The sequence below is a fragment of the Pavona decussata genome, unplaced genomic scaffold (genome assembly GCF_977016875.1).
Source record: "Pavona decussata unplaced genomic scaffold, jaPavDecu1.1 SCAFFOLD_155, whole genome shotgun sequence".
Taxonomy (NCBI): Eukaryota; Metazoa; Cnidaria; class Anthozoa; order Scleractinia; family Agariciidae; genus Pavona; species Pavona decussata.
Genome location: NW_028145567.1, coordinates 2,461,231 through 2,472,500, shown reverse-complemented (window position 1 = coordinate 2,472,500; position 11,270 = coordinate 2,461,231). Strand labels below are relative to the sequence as shown.

General features: G+C 35.9%; 1 protein-coding gene across 1 annotated transcript in view; it reads left to right on the top strand.

Moving 5' to 3' along the window:
- LOC146465846 (putative aminopeptidase W07G4.4) overlaps positions 1–10,331 on the top strand; it is a 20,575-nt gene extending 10,244 nt beyond the window's left edge. Inside the window, exons 12-19 of the mRNA XM_085127987.1 lie at positions 82–121; positions 883–958; positions 1,270–1,388; positions 2,053–2,139; positions 6,769–6,826; positions 7,035–7,084; positions 8,111–8,242; positions 9,667–10,331. Of these exons, the coding sequence (XP_084984113.1) occupies positions 82–121; positions 883–958; positions 1,270–1,388; positions 2,053–2,139; positions 6,769–6,826; positions 7,035–7,084; positions 8,111–8,242; positions 9,667–9,801 (697 nt within the window). The 3' untranslated portion in view covers positions 9,802–10,331. The remainder of the gene's footprint in view (positions 1–81; positions 122–882; positions 959–1,269; positions 1,389–2,052; positions 2,140–6,768; positions 6,827–7,034; positions 7,085–8,110; positions 8,243–9,666) is intronic.
- The last annotated feature ends 939 nt before the right edge of the window (positions 10,332–11,270 follow it).

The window sequence follows — 11,270 nt, the reverse complement described above, 5'->3', positions numbered from 1 at the left end:
CAGCGACTCTTCTTCCTACTAATAGTTCTTCTGGTTTGACTGGAGAATCTTTTGTTCATTCTATTTTTGTTCAATTGAAAGGGACAAATGTGGTGCAGCAGCTGTGGGAGGATTCTTTCAGGTATTTTCTTAATTTTTCTTAAATTATGATGGTTCTCTATACTATTTTGTAAAGCGCATTTGAAAACTTAAGTTGAATTTGCGCTATAGAAATTATTATTATTATTAATTATTATTATTATTAATTATTATTATTATTATTATTATTATTATTATTATTATTATTAATATTATTATTATTATTAACATTATTCTCAATTTCTAAATTAGGTTTTTTAAATAAATAAATTTTGGCCTTACATAATGTCACACGACTGGTAAAAAATTATAAAGCACGAATGTACATGTACCATGAATTCAGGCAGATAAGCTGCACTTGATTGACTGACTGACTGACTGACTGACTGACTGACTGATTGATTGATTGATTGATTGATTGATTGATTGATTGATTGATTGATTGATTGATTGATTGATTGATTGAATTTGATTGATTGATTGAAAAGCTGTGAACAATATGGCAATATATGACAGGTCAATTAGCTTTGCATATTAAATAATGTTAAAATTTCCTTCACAAACATGAAGTTTTCACTTCCAGTGGTCTGTGATGTTATTTCCTTGTAGTAAATGAGTGATCTAGTATTTGTCTAAATGGATTACCAGTGTTCAAAACTATGCACACCACAGACTCAATGTTAAGCTAGCAATAACTGACTAATAATACCTTTTGTAATAATTCAAATTTCCACCTCTCCACTTGCTATAGTAAGTGATACTTAGACAAACAGTGTTCAAACATGTTTATTGTTAACTGTCTAGACTCTGGCAAAACTGAAGCCAAAAGGGATCAAAGTTCTTGGTACAATGGCCATGGTACGCAACAGTGTTGGCGCAGGTAACTACAGCTAGTGTTCAATTGCATGCAATAATGTTGAAAATAATTATTAAACTAATAATCAAAGATTAGGGAATGCATTCGATGATCTTGATCCACAGCTCTCTCTCGTTTGTGATGTCATCCAGCCCCACAAAAAAATCTGCTGGGGATGGCAGATACACGTCCCATGATCCATCCATTCATTCCAGCAATTAACGTTGTCCCATACAATCTCAACTCCAATCCGTATTAGGACTGCATTCCTTCCTACATCAAACACAACAATAAATTTTTATTTTACTGACAGTACCATTGTTTTGTTCTCACAGAGGGTTATGTTGCTGACGAGATCATCACTTCAGCTGCTGGGACAAGAGTGCGAGTTGGCAACACTGATGCTGAAGGGCGTATGGCCATGGCTGACTCACTACATTACATGAAATTGAAGGTGATGAACTCGTTGAAGCCCCATTACTATGTAACATGCATATTCTCCACACCATTTCCCAAAATATTTCTCACATTGCTAGTTGGACTAATTTTTAAACACTAAGACATTTTGTCCTTGATCATTTCCTTTATTCTCGTGGTCTGGTGTTTGGTGGACTATTGATAATGTAAGGAGAAATTGGATGCTGGTCTATTGGGAGTTGAGGCATTAGGGAGCTTTAGCAACGACAACAGCGACAGCATCATACAAGAACGTCAAAAAAGCAATAGGCTTAATGACCAAAATATGACTCTGCACATGCATTACACTTTTTGGTACATTTCTTAGCCTTCATTGCACGACTAGGACGTGAAATTTCCTGATGGGACGTTTTATGGAGTGAACACAGCACAACAATTTTTTCTTTCTGGATCTTTCTAAACTTGGGTGCAGTCTCCAAGAATTCAACTCCAGAAAATATCACCTAGTACATAATTTTCAAGTGGGATTTATAAAATAAAAATGCAAATTCGTTTTAATAGCCATGTTTTCACTGTCGTCTTCATCATTGTTGCTAAAAGTTTCCTATTAACTAACAATGGCTAGGCTAGTTTATGTCTGTCTCATTGCAAGTTAGAACGGAAAATATTTCATCAAAATGGGGCTTTTTGTGGAATTTCAGGCCCTTGATGAGAAGGTACCCAGCCACATTGTAACTATAGCAACCCTTACTGGCCATGCTATCATTGCTGTGGGTCCTGGATATTCGGTAAGTCATGTCCTGAAACATTTTCATGTTAGACACTATAATTACTGGTAAAATTGGCTTAACTGATAAAATAATTGGTAGTCATCATTATTTACAGTCAGTCTAGGTCACGTGTGACCAGTTTTCCAAGAATGAAAGTAAAATGAACATTCGAATTCTTTTTTGTAATGTCCTGCATTTGAATGGAATCTTGAGAAATCTTTCCAAAAAAGATGCATTAACTGAACAAAAAAATTCAAAATACTTGGGAAACAATAAAATTGTAATTTTTGAAAACTTAAAGCTTTTAAGAGCGGCGGTCAGGAAAAATCGAGCAAAATCTGAATTTTCTGGCGAAACTTAGCACAGTCCATTTCTTTCATCTTTTGTCCATAATAAGGTTTTACTAAAGTAAGAATCATGGTGTGGCTTAAATTGGCCAGAAACATTTGCGTTTTGAGAAAATCAGGAAGATCGATCGAAGCCTTGTGAACTGAAAAATGATTGAATTTAAAACCGGAAAATCGCCACTTTTCATCGTCTCCCCGTTTGTTTTAGAAGAAGCGTACGAAAATCGGGATTTCTTATATCGAAAGACAATCTCTTTCTGATATGATAACCGATGAATTTGTGTTTGTTATGATATCTGGCAAATTTAAACAATTTAAAACCAGCGGCATATTTTTACAGCTGGTTTACTCTGTAATGTAGTGTCAAAGGTCAAGCACACATTTCAGTATGTGGTATAACTCGAAATATTCTCACACTTTGGCTTTCAGTAACAATTGCCTTGATGTACTTCATACCTAAACATCAGGCTGGGTTCTCCATTGAGATTTTCACAAAAGGTCGTTAAAGTTGGCTAATTTCGACCACGACATCGTTTGGCGACCAAATGACTGCCAGTGAAAACAAACCGACGCTACGGGCAAACTGCTAATTACAGCTTCAGGGCCTTCAATAATGCTCCTATCTTGCTTTATCAGAAAGATTTCTGTTTTCCCCTCGCTTCCTTTTAACCATTATCGACGGGAAGAGAAGAAATCGAAAAGATTCAGACATGTCTAACAATGTTGCGTGACAGCAAATATGCAAATTAGTTAGATGGTCACTGAGATATGGCAGTAGGCAGTAGGGAAGGGGTGGGGGGCGGGAAGAATTGCTTTAACAGGCCCGTAGTCAGGCTAAAACAACTGGGATGGGGAAAGCAAATTGGAAACATCAAAAAAGGGGCAGATATAGTAAGCAAAACAATAACTTTGCACTTGCATCACACTTTTTGGTACATTAAACTTCTTTTCGACCCTTTGCCGTCACTGTACAGACTACCACGTGAAATTGCCAAACTTGTTCACGTTTAAAGAATGACGTAAAAAGACGACGACAAATTTCCCTTTCTCTTTTTCCAGTGAACTTGGAATCAGGCAGTAAGAATATGTCCGCAGGAAGATTTGTCTAAAATTAAAAAAAAAAGGTGGGAGCTGGAATTATTGCGATGAAGTTTAAAAGAACGCGAATTCTCTTTGTGTTTTCGAATTCGCTACCATCACCGTCATGTTATCTTTAACTCCCTACTAAAAGACACAAATCGGTCATGAGGATTTTGGTTCTTATTTCCGATTCACAAGGAAGGACTGCCTTTGCTGCTGTTGTATAAAAGCCAAATGTTAGCGGAGGAAACTGTCAGGTAATAAACAATTTATTAAGGGTTGTGAAAAGGCACTTGCAGCGTCAGAATTCAAGATTGATTGTTGTACATTATTACTGTTTTTTAATCATTTATTTTTTGACACATTGTTTTTTACGCTTCTTAAAATTCTGGGGGGGGGGGGGTCGGGGCTCGAGTCCCCCCCTGCCCCTCCCCTTGTTACGGACGCGTTTAACAGTATGGCTTTATACACCAGCTGCTTATCTGGAATAACGAACTCTTTGTGACAACTTTTGCGCAAATGACTAGTACCCGTAGTTCTTTATTGAATTTTCTTTTTCGTAGCGACCAGCAACAAAAACCGTCAATGCGAAAGATACACCGGAGGAACAGACTTAAAAAGATACACTCACTGATTTAAGTGTAGAGCGAAATTTTACTTCTTCCTAAGATAGAGGGGAAAGGGGGGTGGGGGTGGCTTAATTAAATACATAACCTTATTTCTTTTTAATTTCAGCCTCTTCATTTCACTTAGACCGTCATAAGCTGCTTCCCTTGTTCTAAAGATTAAAGGAAGGTGCATGCAGACCTAAAAATCCTAGCATTAGGGCGTGGCGAAGACACAAACTTCACACTTTTAAGAGCTGGGACCAGGCTTCTTTTCCTTCAATTGAAAAGTTTTCAATACTTTCCTTTAATAGGGATAATAAGTCTTTAGCATGGGCGTTACACAAGCCTGAAAAGCTGTAACTATGATGTCTTACTTTCCTCAAGAGAAGGACCTTTTTACGAGGTAGTGAACAAAAAGTTGTCCACCACAGTCAGTAGCACTAGGACTCCAAGGGTTTTAGGGTTCCAAGCACAGAAAATAAAAATAATAAATAAATAACACTGAAAACTTCACGTTTAGTCTAATTAACGGCTTTCTCCGCATCTGATGAACTGAAAATACATCTGAATACTAATATTTTGTGCTGGAAAAGACCGAATGTGCAAAAAAGTAAAGTGTTACATCATACGTTTTTACAGTTTATTATACATAAAAGGTAATGGAAATTATGTAAACGCATACCTGAACCAACTGGAATAAACAGTCCTAGTTTCTTCCATAGCAAATAACACGAATTTTTTTCAAGTCCTCGTTCTAGTTTTGCGGCTTTTTGCGCCTGGCTGTCATGGCTTGATACCGGCGGAGAAGTTTGACACTTATTTGAACTGACCTCGACGCCAGCCAATGCCCAGAAATGAACGGTGTCGAAGACAAATCGTCAATTCCGAAAGGTGAAGGAGATGAACATTCATGGTGAAGGAGATAAACATTCTTGTCAGAATAAGTTCAATTTCGGTTTCTACATCGGCTATTGACAAGGAAGCCTTGTGACCGGCGATGTTCCTTTTGCACTAGTTTACTTCAGTTGATCTGCTCCTGTCTCTGGGGTCGTAAGAGCAAGGACCTCCGACCAAGGAGCTAAAAGACCACCTCCATGCTTCCATGACAGCACAAGAATATCAGACCAAATTTAAAGTGACAAATTTTCCAGTTTCCTTAATTGAATTTATCTTACATTTACTTTAATTTACTAATTCAATTTACTTTGGTAAACACCAATGCGTGATATTATTAATATTCACTGATTATTGGTGATTTCGGAATTTGTAAAACGCAACCCTAACTATTTAGCGAATTAAAAACAGAATAGGAAAGTTTGACCGGTCTCCAATTTTTATTTCAGCGAGCATTTTACCATAGTCATAGGGGAGAACTTCAACCCCACAGATTTCCCTTTGATGCGGTTTCATTGGCAATCTGACACAAGAAATGGACATCGAGACGCTTACTGCTCCTTACTAGATATGGTTTTATAAGCAAAAATCTCACAACGCAAACGAGAAAAATCGGTTCCCAGACCGGACTTTACCTTATTGTAATTAAAGATTAAAAGAAATTTGTTTTCATTATGCTTTTTTGGTATATGTAAAATTAGTCTGTTTATTGTCACGGTAACGCAACAACGGTTGTTTATTTAGCCGTTGTCGGAATTTTAAACGAATTATGGTGACTTCAAAACGGTCGTGTAAAGTGCTTAATTCAAAACCCAGGCTGATTTTAATACATTATCAAGAACAACGTTACATTACTTAAAAGGCAAAGTTTAAGAAAAATCGGCGTTATACCACATAGCGAAAACTATCTTTAAAATTTATCCGTTTTTGCGGGATTTTTCCTGTTTAGAAAAGGGACATTTTCCTAAGCTCTGTTTGCTTTTATTAATAATGGTTAAGTCTAGTTCAAACTTTGCTATAAACGTGCGGTGCTTCCGCTGTCAATACCGAGTATAAAAATACCATGGATCTTCTTTCCTTCCAGATGAAGAGTCAGTTCAGAATATTAATTTCACACTGCCGTGCGGGTACTTTCGGGATCCTCGCGGGTCAAATTTGTTTATCTCAGTTTTCTAGAACGTTAAGCGCTCCTAGAGAAAACTGAAGGCGGCAAATTTGTTCTCTACTTAAAGGCTTTTTGTAGCCAGAAAATGAGCGAAATTGATTTCTCGAGTTCTGCCACCAAATGCTTGATATTTTCTGACCGCCGCTCTTAAATTTTTAATTATAGCTTTATACCGTCAATAACATAGGCTAATGTTTCTACAGGAACTCTCAACTGAAATCTGGATGGCAATGTTCAAAACTGTCATGTAAATTTCAAAACTCCGCCATTCAAATTTCAAAAACACTGGTCACGCGTGACGTAGATTGTAACTGTAATTAATTTGCACTGTGGCAGAAGCCTTATGTGGACATAACTTATTCTAAGCTGCCCTAAATTTCAGCACATTATTCTAAAACAGAACAAGAAGTGAGTTTGCACTGACCGCTGTTTACAACTACAATAATGTGACATACAAAAATGATATGAAAAGTCAAACTTAGCTAATTTTGTGCCAAACGGATTGGTTGATACGGTATGTCATTAACTCAAATATATTTTTATTTACTTATAGATTGTGTTAGACAATGGACCCGCAGCTCATACTAAGTTTGCTCAGAAGATACAAGAAGGTTGGTGCATGTACAGTATGTTACCTTTTTGAATTAGTTAATAACAAGTTGCATGTTATAATAACTCTTTGTCATTCAAAAGTGATTTGAGTCTTTCATTTTCATTTCAAATAAATATGTAAGAATTTGTTTATACATGTGATAATTATTCCAGCCTGTAGTGACGTGGTTTGTTTATTAAAGTTGTTTGTATTTGTTTACATGTTAGCTGGGCATGACATGGGTGATCCTTTTGAGGTATCGACAATTCGCAGAGAGGTAAGTTTGTTTGGAGAACTCAACTTAGTTGACTAGGAACTTACCTCAAGCTCTTTAACCCCTAATATCAAAGAAAAAATTCTCCTACCTTGTCAAATATCAAGAAAATTCACAGTGGGTGATCATATCCTTAATTTTCAATTTAAGGATAAATCGATTTCTTATGCAATCATTCATTATTAATTAGTTTTTATTTCAAGGATCGTATATAAGCTTATATGTAGTGTTTGTAGATATTTTTATCATTCACTGATTGTAAATTAGTTTAAAATTATATTTGTGGCTGTATATAGGGTTTTTATTATTGACAACACCGCATGCTAATAAGGGGAGGTTTATTGATATGAAAGTCACTGCACATGATGTATTATTGACCATTCAATAGGTCAATGGGCTTATGGTCAAACTATTAATGAGTTTTTCAAACTGATTATTTTGAGGGCCATTAGTTTATCAGTTTCACTACTGCCACATGTCTCCCTCATAAAATAATTTATCTAGTTACTTTCTTACTTTATTATAAGCATTGATAGTACAAGGAGAAATTTGATACTGATCACTGTTAGGGCTTAAAGGAAACCTCCACTCTCGAAACATGTTAACGTTACATTATTGAAAATGCAATTTTCTGTGAAATTTCATTGGAAAACATGCAAATAATATTTCAGTGTTGGAAAAAACATGATTTGATTATAGGCTATTTTCGCTTTTAAATTTCCCGCACGCCACCATCTTGGATTTCATGACGTAATAAGGTTGCTTAATTGTTTCACACAAAAGAACTTCTGCTGAATAACAATAGCGTCAACCATTACACATCATAAAACTCAAAATGGCTGCCCCCAGGAAATTAAAAAGCGAAAGTTGTCGATAATCATATCTAATTTTTAACACACTTGAATGTCATTTCAACGTTTTCGATGAAAATTTAGAATTTAGGCACTATTTCCAACGCTTACCCGTCAATTTGTTGTGAGAGTGGAGGTTCCCTTTAAAGTGTTTATTCCCGGTTGCTACTCTTCTTAGGACTATGAGTTTGCAAAAGCTAAGTCAGAGTATGCAGATGTACTGCAGTGTAACAATGTACCATCCAGTCGCACCCCAAGAGGACACCAGTTTCCTGCTGCCTTCCTTATCAGAGCGTCAGGATTAGACAAGGTTATTATGTAAACAAAAATGTCTTACTGTTAGTAAATAATTTATTATGTACAGACGGTTTAATGCCAGTTAGGGCAGTTATTACCATCAAAATGTTTTTAAAAAGGTAAAAATTGAGTACAGAAGGGCCTGAAGACTCTCCTTTTTAGAAAGGCTTATTGTTGAGATTAATTGGAAAAAAAGGTTTTATACACTGGGAATTGATGTTAAGATTTTATTTATTTTAGTTATATTTTAATTTTTAATTTTAAGGCAATTTTGATGCGAAGCATTTGTGGACTTTTTAGGAATAAGCGTTATGGAAATAAATTATTATTATTATTATTATTATTATTATTACTTTTCAAAGAGCTGGTATAAAAATTCATAGTACTGATTAAATTTATTTCAGTGAGTTACTAATAGTCCCCCTCCCCCCCCCCCCCCCCAAAAAAAAAAGACATGAAAACCTTAATAGTGAAAGAACGTTCTTGGTAACTGTCCGCAATGCTCTGGTACTCACTATAATTGCATTATTTTAAAGTATATACTTAGATATATCCCTTTTTTATATCCCCTTTAAATGGTTTCCAGTACTTTAATAGTAGTTTAATGGATCATAATTTGCTTCCTCTCTTTATCACTGATACTACTAAAATGATATCAAAGAAATTCCTAAACATTGATAAACAAGTTATGGTCAAGTGTATAATATTGCCTAGCGTGTAACTGGCTTTAGCGTGTTAGTAGACTGTTTACATGTAATTGCACTGAATCGCCTGTGGTTTTCAGTCATTTGTGGTAGAATGGAAAGCTGTGAAGCACGAACACAGTGAGACATTTTCAATGTAAAGGGATTTTGCAGCCTAAAGTTCTCCACCCTGGCTCTGTCTTCCTTATTTTCACACAGTCAAACTTCGTTAAAATTAATATTTCCAATAATAATGACTATCACTGCCTTCCTTATTTCGCACAGTCAAACTTCACTCAATATAAATTTCCATACAAGACTAGTAGTGACTATCAAGGTAGAACTTAGAGCGTTACTTATTTTCTTACTCATAGCACTGTGTTGACTTAGAGTGGGCCTGGCCCCGCTGCTGTCTGTCACGCAATTCACGGCGCGGCACGTGACAGAGAGAGGAGGGACCAAAGATGGACCATTTATAAGCCTTATTCCAAAATGGTTCTCATTTTACTATTCTTTTGTTTGCATTCAAATTAGCCCTTCCCTCGTTCAAGGTAAAATATTCTTTTGATTTTTGAACTTAAGGACGGGGTAAGACGGGCTTATTTGAATGCAATCAAAAGAATATTAAAATGGTAGCCATTTTGGAATGAGATCTATAGGCTCAGACCGCTCTGTTTGCTACTTCATTAATTTTGAAATTGTGGGATCAATTATACCACCAATATTGATGTCCAGTTTATTTTCCTTATCTTAGCATGGTATTGACTCTGACCGTCCTGTTTGCTACTCGCATTTTGACATTGCTGGATCAAGTGGTGACTTCCCGCAAGCTCCAACTGGATCTCCAGTGGTGGCCATGGCAGCGCACTTCTTGAAAGACCATTGTTGAACAGATTGATTAAGATTAAACCGGCCATTAAAACAGTGTTAAGCTTTTTGTAACTTCGTGGTTGTTCAACTGGAGAGGGAGGATGGTACTTTTTTGATACACCGTATGCGTCATGGATTTTTTTTTTTCAGGGTTTAATATTGCTAGCTTTTTAACAACGCAGCGCTAATTAGAGATGGCCAGTTTACAATGAAATGGTATGAAACTAAATTCGGGGAATAGATAACAAATTGAAGTGGCCAATTCGTTTATTTTATTTTGATTTATAGAAATAAATGTCGACTTGGGCGGTTACAACAAAGAAATAACAAATGTGCAGTTTACAGAAACTACACAAGTGACAGAGTTTAGTAATAATTAATAATAATAATAATTTGTAACCAATTTACATTAATTAAAAATTTGTTGATTGGTATAAAACAGAAATATAGCAGGCAAGCTTGTTGTTAAAGTAATGTTCGTTAGGTAGTGAAATACAAATGCAAAACTTCGGGTGCTTTAAGGAAAATAAAACAAAATGACAATGGAAATGCCAAGTGTTTTATTTGTTAACTTTTCCGTCTTAAAGTGAAAATAATAAGACCCAATAAAGGAACACTAATGTAGGCTTAAAACAATAGTTGTTGAAAGAAAGGAAATTTTTAGAACTTCATTTTAAGGACGATGCCTACAAATACCGAAGTATTTTTGTGCAGTTTTGTGAAGTATTTTTGTGATTATGCAGGAAAAGCAGATCTTTGCAAGGGCTATTGGAATCCAAAAAGAAACTTGGGGGTAACCACGTGTTTTTTAGAGATAATAAAGCCACAATTGTTTTAAAAAGCCGTAAAATACAAAGCAATATATGGCTTTTTTTTAATTGAAGCTTTATTATCTCGGAAAAATGTATGGTTACCCCAAATTTCTTTCTGGATACCAAGAGCACTTGCTGAGTTCTACTTTCTCCGCATAGTTTTAAATCGCGCAAAAATATCCCTGTATTAGTAGCCACCACCCATAGGAAACCCGAGTATCCCCAGATGCACAGAACGTATGCGCAGTAACAAAAGTAGGCACCCTCCTCAAATACGGATTTCCATTCAAAGATGTTTGGAACAGTGTGGACGGGGCAGAATCAGTTCTACACTCTACGCGAAACACCCTACATTCATTAACTCCTCTGACAATATGACAAAACGTTATCCATTAGATCTTGCGTTATTTCAAAAAATGCATTTTTCCAACTACAGAAAACTCTACTGGATAACTTTCTCCCAAACCTTTCTAATTGAAGTGGCATACTATATAATGCATGCATGCAAAAAATCAAGATAGGTCACAGGGCAAAATTTCGAGATAAAAACAAATGTCTCCTGCAGCTTTTATTTCCGGTTTGCGCGATTTTACGCTGCATTTCCACTTCCGGTGTTACGCGCGCGACTATTGATACACAGTACGATTTATTTAGCACGCAATAAATGTTCTTGATC